The 21,643-nt window shown below is 36.8% G+C and overlaps 1 protein-coding gene across 2 annotated transcripts; it reads right to left on the reverse strand.

Moving 5' to 3' along the window:
- Positions 1–6,325: 6,325 nt before the first annotated feature.
- On the reverse strand, positions 6,326–17,926 carry LOC108989691 (SAC3 family protein C). 2 transcript variants are annotated; one of them, XM_018963386.2, is made up of 8 exons: positions 17,658–17,926; positions 17,052–17,152; positions 8,731–8,952; positions 8,022–8,240; positions 7,834–7,919; positions 7,566–7,662; positions 7,009–7,101; positions 6,326–6,929 (listed from the first exon to the last, which is right to left on the reverse strand). In XM_018963386.2, the coding sequence occupies exons 1-8, from the start codon at positions 17,899–17,901 to the stop codon at positions 6,774–6,776; spliced, it is 1,218 nt and encodes a 405-aa protein (XP_018818931.1). In that variant the 5' UTR covers positions 17,902–17,926; the 3' UTR covers positions 6,326–6,773. The 2 variants fall into 2 exon arrangements, with proteins under 2 accessions (XP_018818931.1, XP_018818932.1); XM_018963387.2 differs by having other exon boundaries at positions 6,768–6,922; positions 17,658–17,918.
- Between the last annotated feature and the right edge of the window lie 3,717 nt (positions 17,927–21,643).

Here is a 21,643-nt window from a genome sequence, read left to right on the forward strand (position 1 = left end):
ATTTGAACTAAAAAACATAGAAGTTTTCTGCATATTTAGGCAATTGACCCGAGGCTTGTTCATAATTCTTCAGTAGATTTTTAATTCTCATCCACTCCTCTACCTCTGCTCTTCTGAAAATTACACAGTCGTCAGCAAAGAGTAGGTGGCTGATCCTTGTTCCCCCTTTTGAAACATTTACTCCCCTTATTCTCCTCTAGCATCAACTGCATTAATCAAAGAACTTAACCCTTCTACACAAAGGATAAATAAGTAGGGAGAAATAGGATCCCCTTGTCTTATTCTCCTTGTGGTGTAACACCCCGTTCCCGAAAAGACATTTTAGAATTTTCGAGGAGCCAGTGTGCTACTACTAAACTTAAATATAAAAAGCTTTTCCTTTTTAACAATGCGCCAGATACAAAAGAATTCCATAAAATAACAAACTTCAATAAATACTGAAAATTTAAAATAAAGTCTGCGGAAGCATTTATTAAGAAATACAGAAGTCTTATGTGCTTATCAAAATAATTTATTTAAACCATAGAAATAATCATAGCAAAATCTGTCTAGGCCTCAGCCTTGCCTCCCGGAGTCAAGTCCTGTCCTGCAGTCTCATCTTCATAAATGTCATCACCTGGGGGGTTTAAAAACATGAAAACAAACTAAAATGAGTCGAATACTCAATAAGCAACACATCATACAGTAAACATAATAAACATAAGGTGTCTTGAAAAGCGTGCATATTCATAAATACATGCATAAATAACATGAGCATGAACATTAACTTATCTTTCACTTATCATATGCCGTTACCCACTGTTGACCCCCGTGAGTTAGGGTTAGCGAATCTAAAAAGATTCCGATTCCGCCCGTGGCCACGGGTTGTGGAATCCATACATAAGGAAGACAATACTGGGTGCACTACCAGCATGCACGACCTGGCAATGCAATATGCCCATAACATAGGTACCGTTTTCATATCATAACATAGGCCGTTACATATTTTATCAAATCATACTTGCATACTTGTCATTTCATAGATTTCAAAAGAAATCACATACATACTTGTCATATCGTATCATAGATTTCAAACGAAATCGCATTCTTTCATAAATGTCGTGATACATGTTTCATCGCATAAAATCATGATTTTTCATAAATATTTTACGAAATAACTCTCTCATAAAATCATGCATTTCTTAAATAATTTTATGAATAATCTTTCACATAAAATCATGCATTTTATAAATAATTTTATGAATAATCTTCACATAAAATCATGCATTTCATAAATAATTTCATGAATAATCTTTCACATAAAATCATGACTTTTTCATAATTTTATCATGTTTTGGATACGTAAAAAGGGATTTCCAATAAAGGGCATACATGCATAATATCTTTTATAAAAAGACAAACAACTCACTGTACATACGCGTAAGAATATGATCATGCTACTTACCTTGCAATGCTAATCCACTATTTTCGGCACGAAATCGGTTGCCTATAAAAAATAAACACGTATTTTGCATAAATTTCTAATTAAACAAGTGATTCTATTTAAAAACCTAACTACTAAAATAGTCTATATTTTCTAAACCTAAACACTTCCTGACACTAAAATATCCTTACCCGTTAGTCTTAAATAAGCAAGGATATTTTTGGAAAACAACATACTGAACATGGGCATTTTGGAAAAATAAAATAGAGGGGCATTTTTGTAATATAACTAACCTAAAGAAAAAGAATGATTTACGGGTTGCATCATCCGGTTTGGTTTACGCGTGAAAGGGATGCATGCATTCGGGTTGAGGGGTGTGATGCTCACCGAGAGAGGAAGAAGGCAGTCGCGACGGTGGTTCTGGTGGCTGGGCACGGCGTCAATTCCGACGAGTGGTGGCTAAGCAACTGAGAGTGAGAGAGAGTTAAGAGAGAGGGAGAGTTTACGGGATGAAAGAGAGGGAGAACACGGCTTGAACTTACAGAACAAGGGTGGCGGTTTGCTGTGGTGTCACAGGGCAGTGGAGGATAGATCTCTGGCGTCGTCTGATGCTGCCAATGGTGGCGTCGCGGCCCAAAAGTGGCAAAACGTGGTTCTTGGTTTGAGTGGGGGTGCTCTGTTTCGAGGGCCTAAAACAGGGGAGGATGGCAGCGGGTTTATGGCTTTTTTCGAGGGTGGGCCGTGCGGTGGTTCGGCTATCTGGGCAACGAGGTGGCCAGAGGGAGGAGCTGTGACGTGGTTTGCTTGGCTTCGGCAAGGTGGTGCTGCGGTTTCCCGGTGGCGTGCAGTGGTTGTGTGTGTGGAGGAAAAGTGAACCAACACGGCAGTGGGATTTACGGTGGAGGGAGAGGTGGTCTGCTGGACGAGCTTGAGGGAGGTGGTGGAGCTTGTCTTCTCGGACGTGTGCTGCGGTTTGAGGGGAGGAGGTTTGTGGCAAGTGCTCTGTGTGCGTGAGTGTAAAAAGACGTGGGCAGCAGTGGCTATTCCCTTCAAGCAGAGGAGAGCTTAACTATTTATAACCTAGCCAGTTGAGAGTCAAAAAGGAAAACCCTAGGACAAGAAACCTGAATGCGAAGGAAACGGATGAAGCCGTGCATGCGTTGAATTGATACGCGATGGGAAGACTCACGATGGGGGCATGGCGGCTTGCATTCTTTGGTGAGTGAAACGTGTATATGTATAATTGTTTGAGAACCTAAAGAAAACCCTAGATAAAGAAATAAAGGAATAGACGTGCATGTGTATGTGCTTGTGAGTAGATTGTTTGAAATTCAAAATAGAAGAAAAAAAATCCGGCAAGAGGAGTTGTATTCTGAAGAGGATTAAAGGCTGGACAGAAAATAATAATAGTAAAAATAATAATAATAATAATAATAATAATAATAGAGCCTTAATAAAATTATTCAAATTTTATCCCTAAAAAAAAATATAGGGTCGGGTCGTTACATGTGGGTTTCAGAATTTTCCCAGTTTCCCCCATTAACAAGGATTGAGTAGGTCACAGAGGTAGTACACCTCATAATCAGAGATACCCATCTATCTCCAAGTCCCAACTTTCTCATTATTGCCTCCAAGTATCTCCACTCTTTCCTATCATAGGCTTTTGACATATCTAGCTTGAGAGCCATGCTACCAGTTCTACCTTTTTGTCTTGTTTTCATCATGTGCAAAGATTCATAAGCTATCATCACATTGTCTGTTATAAGCCTTTCTTGAATAAAGGCACTTTGGTTGCTGGAAATAATGGTAGGCAGTACTTTCTTTAGCCTATTAGCAAGTGTCTTTGAAGCAAGCTTATATAACACATTACATAAGCTAATAGGTCGGAATTCACTTGGAGCTGAGGGGTTTTTAACTTTAGGGATCAAAGCTAAGAAAGTATTATTAACACATTCATCCAACACTCCCTCCCCATTTAGGAAATTCAACACAGCCCTACTCACCTCCTCCCCCACAGTGCTCCAATGGGCTTCATAAAAGCAAGCACCATAACCATCAGGACCAAGGGATTTCAGAGATCCCATGTGTTTTAATGCTTCCTCCGTTCAAGCTTTGTAAATTCCTACTGTAGCTCTGTATTCATCAAGTCTGTCACTCTCGGTTCCAACTCCTTCAGACACTCTTCAATAGCTTCTGATGTTGGTTGTGTAGAACAGAAAATTGAATGGAAGTAATCATAAAAAACCTCTTCAAACCCTTTTTTCTCTGTTTCCATTCTACCTTCAACGTTTTTTATTTCTTTTATCTGGTTCTTTTTCCTCCTCTGGGTAGCACATGAGTGGAAAAATTTGGTATTTTTGTCACCCAATTGATACCATGTTTTCTTAGCTCTTTGTCTCCATTTTAAATCTTCCTACTTCAACAAAGACCCCATCTCCTCTTGTAGCTTTCTGATATGTGACCCCTCATTTTCTTGTTCCCTCTTCAACCTCTCGGTTTTCTTCTTCAAAATCAGAGCAATCTCTCTCTCTCGACTTACTCCACCTAATTAAGTCTCCTTTACAACTATTTAGCTTTCCTTGGATATTTGTACCTGGATTTTGATCTGTTTCAGCCCTCATCCACGCCCTTTCTACCACAGATACTCCCTCCTCATCCCTTGTCCACTTTGCTTCAAATCTAAATACCCTTCTTTTCTTTTTATTCACAAAATTTTGTTGTCTCAAGTCTAGCAAGAATGCCTTATGGTCTGATTGAGATACTGTCAGCGCTTCCACCACTCTATCACAAAAAAATTCAGACCATTGGAGGTTAGCAACAGCCCCATCGAGCCTCTCCTTGGTAAAAGTACTATCCATATGCTTGTTACTCCATGTATATTTGTTGCCCTTCCACCCAAAGTCAAACATACTATTATCTTCTAAGGCTTTCCTAAAATCAACCATCTGAACCTCTGGCCTAAGTCTTCCACCCATTTTTTCATCTTGACACAAAATCTCATTAAAATCTCCTATTACACACCATGGCTTAACACTAGAAGGATTTAACAAAGACAATAAATTTCATGTGTTTTTCCTTCTACTAACCTCAGGATGCCCATAGAAGCCAGTAAGCATCCATGGTTTAAATATTTGTTGGAAGCATGTTTGACATGCAAATGTTTTCCAACAAATATTTGATTGGAATTGAAACTTGAAGCTTTCAGGTTGATAATTATGTTTGTTAAGATTTTTGCCATGCGATGCTATGAACAAGTTAAAACTTGGATTTGAAGTATATGATCGTATTTCTTGGAGTTTTATTGCATAAAAATCAAGGATATAGTATTTTGTTTCAAGATCAGGAGCATGCCATACTTGGTTTTAGTATTTTAGTTCAAACTGATTGTACCATGTGATTTTTGGTCATTAAACATTACTTAGGTTTGAATGTTAACTTGACCTTGCTCGCCCAATGTGATGCTGATCTAAAGTGGATAATATGGTTAAGTCGTCACGTAGTGATGTGTTCCTGCTAGAGTGTTGGGTGCGGTTCTCACAACCCCAAATTTTGATTTTCTCGGATCCTCCAAACGTCCTCATTCTCAAGTTTAATTCAGAAAAACTAAGGTTCAAACCCTTTTATAGTCTATACAGTAACAATTGAATGAAGATAAATTTGTTTATTCTTAGCTGAGTTTTATTTAAATAAATGGGTTTAATTTGGTTGCAACTTTTGGAGCTATAACCAGTTTTTAAATATGGAGAAAACTTAAAAGGCATGGCAATAGTGAAGAAACAAGAGTGCAATTGGTTTCAATGGAACATAAGAAGAGGGATTATCCAATAGTTATAAAATAGATTTGTTCTTAGCATAGTTTTATTTAAATAAGTATGTTTAATGTGGTTGCAACTTTAAAAGCTATAACTAGTTTTCAGTTAATTGAATTGGCTATGGTGAGAAGATTAAGGCCTCATTTGGTTGACAGACTCAGCTGAAATCAACTCAGTTCAGTCTAATTTTAAACCGAGTCTAACATTCAAACATTCAACTCTCAAATTATTAAACTCATCTTAACTCAAAACATCTTTACACGTGAGATCCACAACCTTTTTTAATTTAACACGTCTTTACACATGAGACTCACAACTTTTTTTAACTTCCTATAAATATATCTAAATTCATCTTAACATCCAAATACATTTAAACTCATTTTAGGTGGATCTCACAAAACTTACTTCACCATCTCAACTCACTATTATTTATAAAGTGCTCAACTCAACTCAACTCAACATCTAAAAGCAGCCTAAAAAGACGTGATTTTTGGTGATGTCAAGAAACAAGAGTGCAATTGGTTTCGAGTAAACAGAGAGGGATTATTATAATGTATTACCAAATAGGCATTGATTCAGAGCCTCCAACCCAAGAGGGGCAAACTCTCCTCTTTGCACATTGGCCTAATATACGTCATTATCATCTTCCATACATGACAAATCCAAATTATGTGACATTTGCCGCAGCTTAACCTGATCATGCATATCAACAATGGAATAATGCACTGTATGGTGTTGCTATTTTCCACTAGAACCAACAAAAATGATGATTTATATATACAGTTCGATAATTAGGTGAATTATTGTCATCTTCAAGTCCCAGGTACCATTCCACTTAAAAATAGAGGGAACACCTTGACTCCAAAAACTATAAACTTTTAACCCATGGATTTTGGCCATTCCAACTTCAAATATAAATATCTGATGCTGTTTAAGCATGGAAAAGTTCATCATGTCTGATATTTTAACATACACAATCACCATTTGGGAAAGAAACTTTACTGTAAATTTTCCTTCGTAAAATTATTCTTTAATGAACCTTTATAGATATAGTCAATAATGTAAAGGTTGACAACAATTGACAACTTGAAAATTCAAATTCTCTTTTGGCAGGCAGAAATTGAATGTCATCTACACAAGTTTTGTGACCAAATCACCATGCAATAGGCATTTCTACCCTCTACTGCTGTTCAGACTAAGATATGTTACAAAAACTCTGATCTACAGTCTATAGAATTAGCAATTGCCACTGGAGAGAAAATTGGGTATCTTAAGGATGCGGGCAATGGCTGTTGCATCCAGACTTGCCTCTGCTAACTACGTTTTATACACTTTAATAAGCAATAAAGTCAATACATCGTATAATTCAAGTTCAAAGGATATACTAGTATACAAAATTAGTAACCATTTAGCAGTCCAGCCATGAGTGAATGTTAATATGACATCAGGTTAGGCCCATTCTTCTCTTCACTGTGCTAACCTCTACCCAACCTATGCTTCACCCATGAAGCATAAAGAAATAAAATATCTCTTCAAGTTTACCTCTCAAATTCCAAACCTGTAAAACCGTAGCTCTGAGACCCTCCCTTGGGACAGCAAAAAGTTGTTTGCTTGGTGGGTAAAAACTTATTTCCCACTTCGTCTATGTACGTTTCAAGACCACAAGCATTACAAAATGATACCAAATCTGATTCCTGAAAGAATGGAGCCTTCAAAATCCTAACTGTACTATCAAAAATCTAAAAATGTCAAAACGCTTAATTGAAATTGTACCTTCATCATCAAGAGTTTAGAGAGGTGTGCCAATGGATACGGATGAAGCTTGTAGCCACCATTATTTATACATGAGAGAGCCAGTCCTCGTACCTTTCATGGGCAGGAAAAGAAAATCATTTTAAAAGGATATCGCAAAGAGAGTGTTGAAAGCATTTTCAAACATCCGGCATCAACAAATACTAATTTAGGAAACCAGTGAATTAATTATGAACTCCTAAGAAAGCTGAAGACCTCCCTACCATCAAACTACCACTCTAAAAGAAAATATACATGGGAAAAAAAGAGCTACTTCTTGCCAAAATTAGAGTCTTACTTTTCTTGTTCAGAACGGCCCAAGACAAGCATCAATTTCCCAAAAGTAAAATAACCAACTATGAAAGTTTCCTAATACTGAATCATTGATAGTTACCTTGTATCAAAAGAGAGTAAATTTTGTTCCAAGTCAATGAGTATATAAGTAGTGCAATGCAGTTCAAAATGATAATTTCAGTCAACAAAGATCCAACATTCAAAAATCCAGAATTAAGGTTTAGGTGAAACTGATATGTAATTACCTCGCTGACATATGGCTCAATGATGCAGTACTGTAGATGGGATGCCTCAGATGCAGTAATTGAAAGAAAACGTATATAGTTTCCCATTCGGAAAAATCTGTTTAAAGAAATAGTCTTTCAGTTTGTTGAAACTTGCATTGATCATTGCATACGATATTGATGTTTATAAGATAAACTCAAAAAGAAAAAGAGTCTTCTAAACAATTTAACTTTAATCAAGGAAAAAACTTCCAAAACAAGTACAGTCATTGAAAAATATGGGTAATACCGCAATATTTTCCTCGCAAAACACATTTCCTTCGAATTGATTATTGGAACGGGTACATGGCGAAACCACAAAGAAAGAGATTCTCCCTGTGGATCAGAAATAGTTATATTTCAAGATTTACCCAGCAGAAGGCTGCAATTGAGAATGCAAAAAATTGGATTAACCACACCAATAAAGTAGAGATCAACCATCGGTTGGCTATTAGGACCAAGATGAAGAAGCACATAAAATGAACGGAACTCAGCTTCATTCTCATAAATATAATCATAATTTCGGTTTGCATCGTACAGATTAAATAGAGATGCCAACGCCTTTGTAAGCTGCTCCATGTTGAGATAGTGAACAGAAGAAATATTTGGGTCTCTACAACTTTGAAGCTTGTGACAAGATGTGACATGAAATTGAACCTGCACGATGACACATATCAGGGATTGCATTACATAATTCTGTAGAACGTGTATATGGTTTCAAACTCCTAACACAACTTTTGGTTTTGGTACAGTTTTCTTGCAAAGCCATAAAGTTAAAGGTACCAAGTGTGATAATTTTATTATGTGACCACATGCATGCCAGCAGTTCAAGATGAAATTTGACTTTTCTGGACATGTCTAAGCAACTTGGTGACGACAGTATAAATTATCTCAACATGGAACAGAGGTTGGTACTTTCCCCTAATCACGTACAAAACTACCAGGACTAATGCTTTGGTTTCTTGAAGTATTTTCTTTATCATGTGATTGCATTAAGAACTAAGTTGTATAAGTACCAGTGATTTTTTGCACAAGTAAATACCAAAGAGTTTTAGATAAGGAATATGCAAATTTTACACGTAGTATGACAAAGATGATGGTTTCGAAAAGGGAGATGATTCGAAATTTTTTTGGAAGATAAGCATACCATTTTCTCGTACATGTAGATGGCTTTCTCGTTGATAATATTTTGCATGCTAAGATCTTGTCTTATTGACCTTGTCCTATCAAAGATGAAGTCATGAACCACTTCAAAAGAATGTTCTGTAGAATCCAACAAGCTTAACAGGTAGTCTAACGTGTCTTCCAATACTGGAAGAGGCCGTACATCTGACAACTGCACATCTTTGATGGATATAGTTCTGCAAAACTTTGTGAGAGAAAAGAAAGGGTAACATTTTGTTCTCAATCATCTATATGTGTATCAAGTATGCATGTATGTATTTTTGTATATAAAGAAATACACACCATACAGCACTATAAACTTCAAATGGAAATGCAGGGAAAATGAATTCCACAAAACTGCTCCATTTGGTTGGTGTTCTCAAGAACAACTTTCACTCTTGAGAACATTTTCACTAATTTTGCCACCAAACACAGTTTTTAGAAACCTTTTTCAAAACGATTAAAAAACACCCTCAAACTAAAAAAAACCAAAAATAAGAACAGGGCAGGGAGAAGGGAGCGGCAGAGCCGCAGAGGGCTGCCCCATCAACTTGATTCCTGACAGAGAACTATTACAGAGACCCATATAAAATATCAAGCCATACAGTCAGTTGCGTTTTCAAATTTTGAATCAGTAGATCCCACAATCATATTATAGCCGGGCTTAATATCCCTGAAGCAGTGGAGCTTTTAAATTTATTCCAATATGGAAACTTGGATTGGAATTGAGGCCCAGCCAAAAGTCTGATGGAAAATTGATCACAGAAACTCAAGGACATATAAGTATCAGCCTGAAACAGACTTTTGAAACTTGTTTCATTTTGGTAGCCATAATATTGCAGCCAAATTGTTTAAAAGGGAATACCATTATTGCGGCTTTGTAAATATCATTCAAGTTAAAAGACAAAAAAGCTTTAAGAGACAAATAAGATAGTTTGAAAGTGAGTTTTGCTCCGGCGATTAAGGAAGCAGTTACTCGTGTCAACTGTCTCTCTCTTGGGTTTCTAAGGTGAGAGGAACCATCTGTTTGTAACTGTTGTTCTCTTACGTGACAGTGAGAGCTTATGTTTCTTGTTGGAAATTGAGTTTTGTTAACTCTGAAATGGATGAGGTTTTATCGAATTTGCGTGGAAATTTATATCTGACGGAGGAGGAACGAAGTGGTTTGGTTATTCTTGATGGGGCAATTGCAGAAACTCTATCTAAAGGTCAATTTTGTCTCATGGGTAAACTTTTAACTGACAAAATTATGACTAAGAATGTTCTTCAGACAACAATGTTGAAAGTCTGGCATCTTTCAGGAGATGTTTCACTTACAGTTGTTGGGCCTAATATGTTTCTGATGGAGTTTTCTTATGCTACTGATCGTGATGAAGTTGTATCGGGACGTCCACGGCTATGTGACAAATTTGTATTCAGTATTCAGGCTTTTGAAGGTCTTGTGTCACCTAAAGAAATTGACTTAATCTAGTTCCCTTTTGGATCCAACTTCATAATTTACCATTGGGTTGTATGAATCAGAAAGTTGGGGAACAAATTGGTTCGATGGTTAGGGTTGTTCAGCAGGTTGATGTTGATGGGAGTGGCACTGGATGGGGGGAAAGTCCCTGAGGATTAAAGTTCTTATAAATGTTACTCAGCCACTATCAAGGGGCAGAACTGTGATTATTCAAGGAAAATCAATATGGATTCCTTTTCAATATGAGAGGTTACCACAGATCTGTTTTCGTTGTGGAGTAATTTATCATGAAGGAAAAGGATGTAGTAATGCAAATGGTACTACTCTACATGGGGTTAATTCAAAGAACCAGTATGGGGCATGGTTGAGAGCATTTAATCAGAATGCTTCTATGGTGATGTCTTTAAAGGATGTTGATGTGAACCAAAATGCAGAATTGAGTCATAAGGGGGGTCATTCTTTAAAGGATGTTGATGTGAATCAAAGTGTAGGATTGAATGCTATGGGGGGTCATACTGGGGTAATGGATTCCTTTGGGAGAAGTCAGAATCTGATCACTTTTCCATTGGTGGAGTTAATCATGTTTCTGGTGAGAATGCAGTGAAGACTCCAGCAATCTATCCTTATCTGAGAAAGGTCGTGCTTTACAAACCAAGGGAGTTGCTAAGGATAATTATACTCTTATCAAGGGTGAGAATGTTGGGAAATCAAAAGGAGTTACACGTCTTCCTGTTGACTTTGTATCCAGTGACAAGAATTTACTGCAGGACTCCAATAAAAAATGGAAATGCCAGGCAAGGACTCACCAACACCCAAGTTCAAATGTATCATCTGTGCTGCCTTCTAAGAGAAAGAATAAGTCCTCTATGGATATCTCTACATGCAAATTCGCTGGTTCCAAAAGTTTCCTTACAAATCCTGTGTTGCTGAGGCAGGTAATTCAAACACCCACATTGTATTGGCTGAGGCTGAATCTCAGCCCCGCCAAGAGAAATGAATCTTGTAAGTTGGAACTATCGAGGGCTTGGCAACCCCCGCACAATTTGTAGCCTTTGTCATATGATAAAGTTATATAAGCCACATATGGTATTTTTAATGGAAACTAAAATGTTGGGTAGTAGTATACATGTGATATCCCATATGATAAGGATAAGGGTAGGTGGTGTATGGGATCCCACATTGCTTAGGAAGGAGAAGTTCTTGCTCTTTATAAGGTTCCAATGGGGCTCTAATTGTATCATTGACTAGTCCTTTTGGAGTATAGGCCATGTGATTTGGGGCGTCACAATACAGTCTTTGAAATTGAAGTTGGGTTATAATAATGTTTTAACTGTTGATGGTGTTGGTAACTCTGGGGGTTTAGCTTTGTTCTGGGATGAAGTATTGGAGGTTGGTTTGATTAATTACTCTCACAGACACATTCATGTGAAAGTCGTGCAGTATAGAAATAGACCATGTTGGTAATTTACTGGATTTTATGGTCACCATGTGGTTCATAATAGAAAGGAGGGTTGGGACTTAATCAGATTTCTAAATAAAGATATCAATTTCCCTTGGATTGTGATGGGGGGATTTTAATGAAATTGTATCTTTGTCTGAGAAGAAAGGAGGAGCTAGAAGAAGACCAATAAAGCAGATGATGGATTGCCAACAGTGTATAATGGATAGTGATTTGTGTGATATGGATTATCAAGGATCCAAATTTACTTGGTGTAATAATAGAATGGATGAAAATTTTACCTTGGAAAGGCTGGACAGAAGTTTGGCAAATAAGGAATGGTTTAATTTGTTTGGTTGTATTCCTGCATAGACTTTACTCTCTTCTTATTCAGATCATTCTCCAATTTTCTGTTCTATTCCAGATCAAGATAAGGTTCATTGTTTCCAAAGAAAAGTATGGATATATGAAGCTAGTTGGAATTTGGATTTTGATTGTAAAGAGGTTATCAGACATGGTTGGAATACTGGTTCTTTTTCTTCTGATAAGGTGACAGACTTACAGCAATCATTGAATCAATGCCGTGTAGCTTTGAAAGGAAGGAGTAAAGATAAAAGGACTAATGAAAGGAAAGAGTTACAGCAGATAGAAGAAAGGATGGAGTCCATTCAGAATATTGGGTCAAAGGATGCTTGGGAAGAATTGAGGGTGCTGCAATCTGAGAGGAATTTATTATTGGAGAAAGGGCAAAGGTTCACTGGCTTAGATTTGGGGATAGAAATACAAAGTATTATCATTCATGTATAAACCAGAGAAGAAGAACCATTTTTATCAAGGAAGTTGAATCAGAAGATGGCAGGATTTTAACTGATGATCTAGACATTAAAGCTGCCTTTACTCAGTATTTTTCTAATATATACTCTTCATCTAATCCTGAGGATCCGTGTGCATGTTTATCAACTCTGGGGGCGAGGGTGACAGTGGATATGAATGCTGTGTTGATCAAGCCATTTACAGAGATTGAAGTTAAACAAGCCCCTTTTCAGATGTCACCATACAAATCACCTGGCCCGGATGGATATTGCTTCTTTCTTTCAAGTTCACTGGGATACTATTGGAGAAAAGGTTAGTCAGATGGTATTGGATTTTCTGAACTGTGGTGTGGCACTTTCTTCAATTAATCAGACTTTTATTACACTTATTCCAAAGATTAAAAGACCAACCAAGTTAACTAATTTTCGACCATTAGTTTGTGTAATGTAGTCTACAAGATAATATGAAAAGTTTTGGCCAATAGACTCAAATTATACTACCTCAGATTATTTCTATCCCTCAAAGTGCTTTCATACCAGGTCGTTTGATTACTGATAATGTATTGGCAGCCTATGAAACAATCCACACTATGAATTCTGCTTTGAAAGGTAGAGAGGTGTTTATGGCAGTGAAGCTTGATATGAGTAAGGCCTATGATATGGTTGAATGGAGCTTTCTAAAGCTAGTTATGGAGAAATTGGGATTTGGGCAGCAATGGATAAGTCTGATTATGGATGTGTTTCATCAGTCTCTTACTCAGTGTTGGTTAATGGTGTTCCACAAAAACAATTCCAACCTTCAAGAGGTCTTAGGCAAGGGGATCCTCTATCTTCCTATTTGTTTATTTTATGTGCTGAAGTGTTTAGTGGGCTTATCTCTCATGCTCATTTGCATGGTACTCTTACTGGTGTGCCCATTGCAAGAGGTTTGGTTCTTGTCTCACATTTTTTCTTTGTTGATGACTGTTTACTATTTATCAAAGCATACTCAATTGAATGGAGTCAATTACAAGACATTCTACCAGACTACCATGCTATGAAAGAATCTCTCGCCAAAAGTTGAATAGAGGGAAGACATCTTTATTTTTTAGCAGAAGCATAGCAATGGAAATGAGGCAACTTATCAAAGAAATCTCAGGGCTTAGATCTATTGGCTGTTTTGACAAGTATCTTGGGCTACCTTTATTGGTTGGCAGGCAAAAGAATAGTGCCTTCAAAGGGATTGTTGATAGAATTTGGGGTAAGCTTAATAGCTGGAAATCAAAACTTTTGTCCCGAGTTGGAAAGGAAATATTGCTTAAGGCAGTCATCCAAGCTTGCCAACTTTTTGTATGGGATTGTTTCGACTACCAAAGACTTTGTGCCATCAGATTACTAATATGATGCAGAAATTTTTTTGGGGTCATCATATGATAGTTCTCAGAAGATCCATTGGTTAAGCTGGAAGAAGATGTGTGATAAGTGTGATTTTTATTACTCTTTTACTTATGAAAAGTGTCAGTTTTCCTTTAATCCTATTGATTTTATTTATTTATCTATATATTTTTCTTTATTTTCTTGGATTTGAATGAATGAAAAGATTTAGTGCAAAATGAGAGCATTTTGGTACAAAAGAATAGACTATGGAGCCAAACCGACTAGAGGCGGCGAGATCTGAAAAGGCAAGAAGACTTACCCCTCAGTAGGCGAATCATCTTTCCTCTCGGTAGACGAGAAGACTTGGCGACAAGGCTCCAGGCGGTTAGATTGGGCGACCAATCTAAACGACCAACTTAAAATACCAACCTAAATGACATCATGGGCAACAACTAGTAAAGGCGAGCAGCTTTACCGCTCGATAGGTTGGCGAGAGGGTTCTATCATCCCAGTCGGGAGTCTTTTCTCTCGGTAGGCGAGGAGAATAATTATATTCAACACACACGGCATCTACCCGATGAGACTCTTCCGACTTCCGCAATCAATCTACTGACCACCAAATCCTCTCGAACTCCGTAAATCAAGCCGCTTATTACTGAATCTTCCATTTTAGATAATTTCGTTATTCTTGGGATAATTTCTTTTATGTTAAAATTTATATTTAGAAACTATTTTCCAGATCTTTAGGCTAGATTGTAGCCGCAATTATCTTGCTTCCGGATTTGAGTTTTGACATTTATTTAATCCCATCTTGTGGGATGAATAAGAGGAGAGTCTGAGTTTTAGATTTCAATAGTCCAGAGTTTATCATTTAAGTTTCTTTCAAGGAGGCGGATCTGAAGGACAGAGGCGAGAGCCACATGCTTCACCAACTGACTCCAACAAAGAACAATAGTTTATTGTTTTTCTTTTCAATTTCATTATGAACTAATTAGTTTTGATGTAGTCTAGCATTGAACACACAATTTATATTCTATGTTATCATATTTTCAATATTTCCATGATTGAGTGTTTATTTCTTGTTCTTAATGCTTACAATTTTATAACTAATTATTGTTCGATATCTTGAATCACAATGAGACCGAGAAGTGATTTGTGATTAAAACTCTAGGATTAAGCACCATTAGTTGAGTGAAAGTAGAGATACTTTACCGCGATTAGTGTGATTTTCAAGAAAAATCCAAATAATTTAATGAGACTCCAATTAGTTAAATTCACATAGAGATATGAAGTTATTAGTTGGAGATATTTTTGAAATTTTTCAAGAGAAAATATTGAATAGTTAAGGAATTTTTATCATCAACTTGGGATAATTGGAATTCTATAACAAGGAAAAATAAATTGTGTGAGATTTGCTAGGTGAAATCAAATGCTCTAGATCTATTCTTATTATTTTTAAAATCTTAATTTTAACGCTATTTTCTTCAGTTTAATTTAGATAATCTATTCTTCAAATTTCGGTTTTCCAAATAGTAATAAATTTATTAATTTCAGTACTCAATAGCATAATTATTCCCTGTGGTCGACATCCGTTTTCTTTAAAACACTTAACTACTTATTACGATTCTGTGCACTTGCAGATATATTTTTATGCGAACAATGTGTATTTCAAAGAAATCTGGTGGTCTAGGGTTCAAGGATTTGGAGGTTTTTAACACAGCTATGTTAGCAAAGCAATTGGGGAGGATTTTGCAACAACCTTCTACTTTAGCTACTGAGATTCTCAAAGCTAAGTACTTTCCCACATCATCCATCATGGAGGCTAAGCTGACTAAAAATGCTTCATACGTATGGAAAAGTATATTTTCTGCTAAGGACCTATTGCATGCTAGTTTGTGTTCGAGGGTTGAAAATGGTAACAGTATTCGAATTTGGAAGGAAAAATGGATACCAACACCTTCTTCTTATAAGGTCCAATCTCCAATCTCTATCTTAAGCGCAGATGATCTGGTTTCAAAACTGATCATTCCTGGAACTAATGAATGGAACAAAACTTTAGTACAAGCTATTTTTACTGAAGAGGAAGCAGATATGATTCTAAACATGTGTATTAGTCCTCTGTCAAGGGATGATAGCTGGAGGTGTACTAATAATGAAAGATATTCAGTTCGAAGTGCATATTATCTTCAACTTGATTTAAACTCAAGTTCTGAGTGCTCCACCTCTTCTCAAACTAATGGATTGGAGAAACTATGGCAGAAAACTTGGAATTCTAAAACACAGCCAGTGGTTAAAAACTTCATATGGAGAGCATGTTGTGATATCCTGCCCACCTGTAGTAATCTCAAACTAAAGAATGTTCTGCAGGAGCAAAAAGATTCATGGTTTCTGGGATTGTACTTCTGCTAAGGATGAATGGGCTCTATGCAGCAAAAGGATTCAAAAGTGTAGTAGTATACATAATAGTTTTTAAGTCCTTGGTTCTTAAAATGGCAGAGATATTAGAAGCATCAGAATTTGATTTATTTCTGGTTATTGCTAGACTGATATGGATGAGACGTAACAGATTGGTTTTCAATGGTGTATTCCAGCATCCCAGTCAACTATTTCAGGCTGCTATTGATTCTGTGGAAGACTACCAATCAGTTTGTCATTCAACTTTTAACCTCACTATGCATGAGCAGGTTCCTGCTCAATGTTGGCAGACTCCTCTGTTGGGCTTTATAAAAGCAAACTGGGACATTGTTATCAATTGTCAAAGCAAGAGGATGGGAGTAGGGATTATCTTGAGAGATGACAAGGGGGTTGTTATTGCCTCTAAGCAGATTAGTAAGTATGGAAATCCAATACCAGAAGTTGCTGAAACTTTTGGAGCTTATTCTACTGTAGAGTTTTGTATGGAGTTGGGATTGAACAAGGTATGTTGAGGGTGATCCTAAAAATGTGGTGAATTTCATCAAAGAAGGCTCTGGTTTACTCTCCTCCTGTGGTCGTCTGGTTCAAGATATACGAGTCTTGGTGTCTGGGTTCTCAGCTTGGGATTTCAATTATGTACCAAGATGTATTAATCAAGAGGCTTATGTTCTAGCAAAAGAGGCTATTCATCTGAATCATGATGTGGTAAATCTGGTTCATGTTCCAGATAGTATCAAACACATTGTAATGTCCTTTGCTCAGTTATAAAAGTCTACTATGTTTTACCTTAAAAAAAAAAAAAAAAAAAGTTAAGAGACAAATACCTTTTTGACAGCAAGGCCAGGAGATGTTTTTCTAGGATTTCCATTCAGCCTCTCAAAAACAGCTAAATCTCGCAGCCGCTCACGCTGAGCCCTTTCACCCGCTATTATCACAAAGATGAACAACACAAGAGTAACAACTATCAGCAAGTACTTATAAAAAAAAAAAAACAACTATCAGCAAGTACAACAAAACAGACTAATTGAACGCTAAACATTTTATAAACTAAACCGATGGAAAAAGGTCTCGCAGCGCTAACATTATTTTTAATTAAACAGTTCACGTTTTACTATGATAATATTTACCACTAGGATCTTGTTTTCTGATAATTAATGATATCTTTATGTTTTACATTGAAGTGAAAAACCTTGACCCTTTAATTGAAAATACTTGCTGTTATTTTAAGAACCTAAGAATTCAATCCTAAAGCTACTACCTTGCAAAATCAAGAGGTTACAGATCGAAAAAGAAGACTTAAATGGAATTTACAGACCGACGAAAATCCGAATTGTCTTGTTAAAAAATGGAAATTGATCGATCAGAATGTAAATCATTAATATATGCACCCAGAAGAAATGGGTGTAATATTTGATGGCAGAAGTAAATACCTGGGCACATAAAGGGGCAAGTACCAACTAAGGTGGGAAGACTGTGAGAGTCAACAACGTCTCCTTCTGCTTGTGCGTCTCGTCCGGATTTAAAACGATCAGGGGCATCGAGATCGGTGTCGAGAGATTTGACATTTTTGGTGGGATTGGTGGTGAATTTCTGTGACCGCGAATGCGTCGAAGATAAAGAAGAAGAAGAAAGGTTTGGAGGTTGACGTGGCCGTGGACGCCGGCTCCTCTCCATTGCCGAAGCTTGCTGATCTCGCTTCTTTGGAAGTATACCAGTGTTGAGTGTACCACAATAAAACCCACAAGTTCAGGCCCAAGCCCACTAGGCCCATATAACGATGGCCCAAGTTTTATCCTTGCCAAGCTCACATAGCTTATACTTGAAGGAAAATGCCACACCCGGACGTCCCGCTCCCACTTTCTATTTAGGAGTGGTTTGAATTTAAAGATGAATTGAGATGATTTATAAATAATAGAATAAAAATTAAATTTTTTATTATATTTTATGTAGAGATTTGAAAAAATTAAATTGTTTATTATATTTTGTGTGAGAATTTGATGAAGTTGTAATAATGAGATGGAATGAGTTGAGGTGGGTTTTGAATTCAAACGAAGCCTAATTTCTAAAGATATGCCACGTATTTTTAAAAAAAATGCTGGCCCAAGTAATTTTTTAATTTCTAAAGGCATGCCACGTTGCATGCCTTTAGAAATTAAAAAATTAAAGCCTCCATTTTGTCTTCATCTTCATACTAGAGAAATTCATTTCATTTCGTCTTCATCTTCGCATTTCATCTTCAAGTCAAGCCTCCATTTCGTCTTCAAGCCTTCAGAGAAACCCATTCCCACCACCAAAGAAAAATCAGTTCAATTAAAACCTGAGAAATTTTATCATGTGTTTTACCAGAGAGAGAGATAGAGCAGGGGATCATAATATCCCTACAAATTATTGCTGTTGCGACTACAACCTAAGAAATTTATTGTCTTTTTCCTCTTAATGATTCGTTGTCATTTCTTTACTCCTACCGAAAAGAACATTGCTTAAAAGACCAGAATCTGACCTTTACACTTGTATTTTTAATAAAGTTGGTTTCACAGGAGCATTAATTCTAATACTGAGTTTGCAGCAATGCCCTACACGCCAAACCCTTCATAAATCTCAGCCCACTTCGGTGAATTGTTTGAGATCACGTCAAAAAGCTTGAAGTTTTTCTTTTGGATTTTCGGATTTTTGACCAATTTGAAAACCCAATTGAAGGTGGTGGTGTATTTGAATACTTCTCAAGAAATAACTAATTGAACATTTTCTGGTAATATCTCCTGCTTCTGTTTCATGACTTTCATCCCTTTGATGGATTCTTCAAAACAATAGACACCAACTGCAGCATGCCTTTGATTTGTATGTAATAAGTAAAATCTCTTGATTCTTGCATAGTTGCTAACAAAATGCTAGAGCATAATAGAAACGAGGTTTTTAATTTCAAATTATTCAAATATGTATTTTGTTATCAAGAAATCATTATGCTTCAATTGAGTAGGCCTTGTACTGGAAAAAAAAAATACAGAGGGATGAAATCAAAGGTGAGCAAATCTGTATTGGGTTGGAGGGGAAGACGAAATGGAAAGGAAGAACAACGGGAAGCAAAAACAAAAGAAAAAAAATGCAGAGAGTTGAAATGGAATGGGGATTTGGGAAGATAAAATGAAATGGGGAAGACGATGTGGGAAGGAAAAAAAAGAAGCAAAAAAAAAAAAAAAGAAGAAAGAAAGAAATAAAAGCATGACACGTCAAGCGGGAAGTAAAAAGGGGAAGGGAGAACGGTGGTTGTAGCATTACCCACCTAAAATCTACTTGCAATACATTTTTAGGTTGCGTTTAGAATCAAATGGTAAGATTATCTCAAATAATCCGAGATAGTTATGTACGGATATATATACTTTCCATCCAAAGGCACAGAACTTATTTCATCTGATATAATATCATTTTTTCCATCTAAATTCAGCACCGTTCATTGAAACTACATATATTTGTGTGTTTTATTACTAAAACATATGAATAAAATAATTATTTCATCATTATAACAACAAACTAATCATTGATGAGACTCAAAATGTTAAACATGTCTCAACTTACTTCATACATTTGAACACATCTCAATGGAACCCACACTCTTACACAAAACCCACTCAAACATCTTAATTGATCACTAATGTAATTTTAATTCATTAATAAGAAAACTAAATTGAATTATTTAATTTATGTTTTAACGCGACATTACTCATGATATATCACGGGGCATTACATAGGACAATTGGATGTGTTAAGATTTTAAGATTATTCGAAAAACAGATAAAGTATTATTGTTTAGGAAAGGGTACGTATAAAATTAATGAACTGTGAAGACTTGCCCAAAGATGGAATTTTCATATATAGTATTAGGGTTTGAGTAAAAGATCGATGAACGCTTAACTCATTTGCGTACGTAGGAGCAGTAGTATGTGATTATCAATTATGAAATGGTTGAATACAGAGTTAATGAAGGATCAAAACATGTCAAAAAGGATGGAACTTTCAAGCAAATGGATGAATTTTAACATAGCAAGAGGGATAAAAAAAAAGAAAAAAAAGTGTGGAATTATTAGAAGAAAGAAACGCAGCAATGGAAGAATATTGTACGCAATGCAATGATTTAGAAAAAAACAGTAGGGGTTGTAATATGATCTAGTTTTGGATTGATCTCATCTCACACCCCAGATGATCTCTTGAACGTACAAGGGATCAATGGGAGCAAGCATTAGCTTCAATTGAACAAGCTCAACCTTGAACTAGAAAGGTGGTAGGTCGAAGAACCATACTTTAACAGTTTGCCACTAAAGAAGGCGAAGGCTGGCTCAAACACTCCAGTAAATCCACTACACTAGGGCTACCACACCCCTTGGATTCTACACCCTCCAAACTCTATTTATAGATCATCTCATATGAGAGCCTACTCAGGGCATAAGCCCTAAGCATGACTCCCTCAAGGCCACGAAGTTCTCTTAGACTTTATAGTAAAACCAAAATCCCTAAGCCCATAACCCTTGCTACAACATTCACCCCCTAAGCAAGAACATCAAGATCCAAACCACTTAGGCAAGCCGTGTACTCCAACCCAGCCTTTGGATCAAGCTCTTCCTTTAGGCAACTCTCTCTCCTTTTCTCTTTTAAGATAGGTATGTTAGACTAATGCCATGAAATCATATGAAATTAGTGAAATTCAGATTTCATAAAGGGGTAGGAAATACACATGCTAGAATTAGGTTTATGGCATCAAATGCATGTTTATACACGGGATTGGACAAGCATATATATAGGAAGACTATTTGAATGAAATCATGCATATTTGAGGACTTAGAACCAAGATTTTGATGGTTTAAACATTGGGACAGATTTTACAACAGGGAGGAAAACATATTAAATTCCCATCGACACACGTGCAACAAAAATTTACAGGGTAACTGATAGGGGAAATATGCCTAAAGGGCAATAGTTGGCGAGCCTAAAGGCCCATTCCCCACTATGATTGAGGATGGTCCATCAAAGAGAAACCCTACTAACTAACTGGGCTTGACAACCATGTCCAGCAGGATACAACCCATGGGAATCAGCACCATCGGGATGGGCCAAGGCTGCCCTACTGACTTGGTTGTTGATCGAGCTAGGATGAGACGACCACCCCATACCCAGGAAGGGTTGCCGCATTAAATGCATCGAAGTGCCCTCTCAAGAGATATGTCAATGTCAGGTCGTGATGATTAGAGGCCTCAGGAAGAGTTATTGCATTTAATGTGGTGATGTACCTCCTTAGCAGACATGTTGTTGTCAAGTTACTGAAAGGAGGGAAGGCCACCCCAACCCCAAGGCAGTTTATAGGAAGAGGAAGGAGAGCCCAAAGAGGTATTCCCTTCTTTCAAAAGCACGCACGTACATACCCACA

Source organism: Juglans regia, chromosome 14, assembly GCF_001411555.2.
Source record: "Juglans regia cultivar Chandler chromosome 14, Walnut 2.0, whole genome shotgun sequence".
In the NCBI taxonomy this organism is placed as follows: Eukaryota; Viridiplantae; Streptophyta; class Magnoliopsida; order Fagales; family Juglandaceae; genus Juglans; species Juglans regia.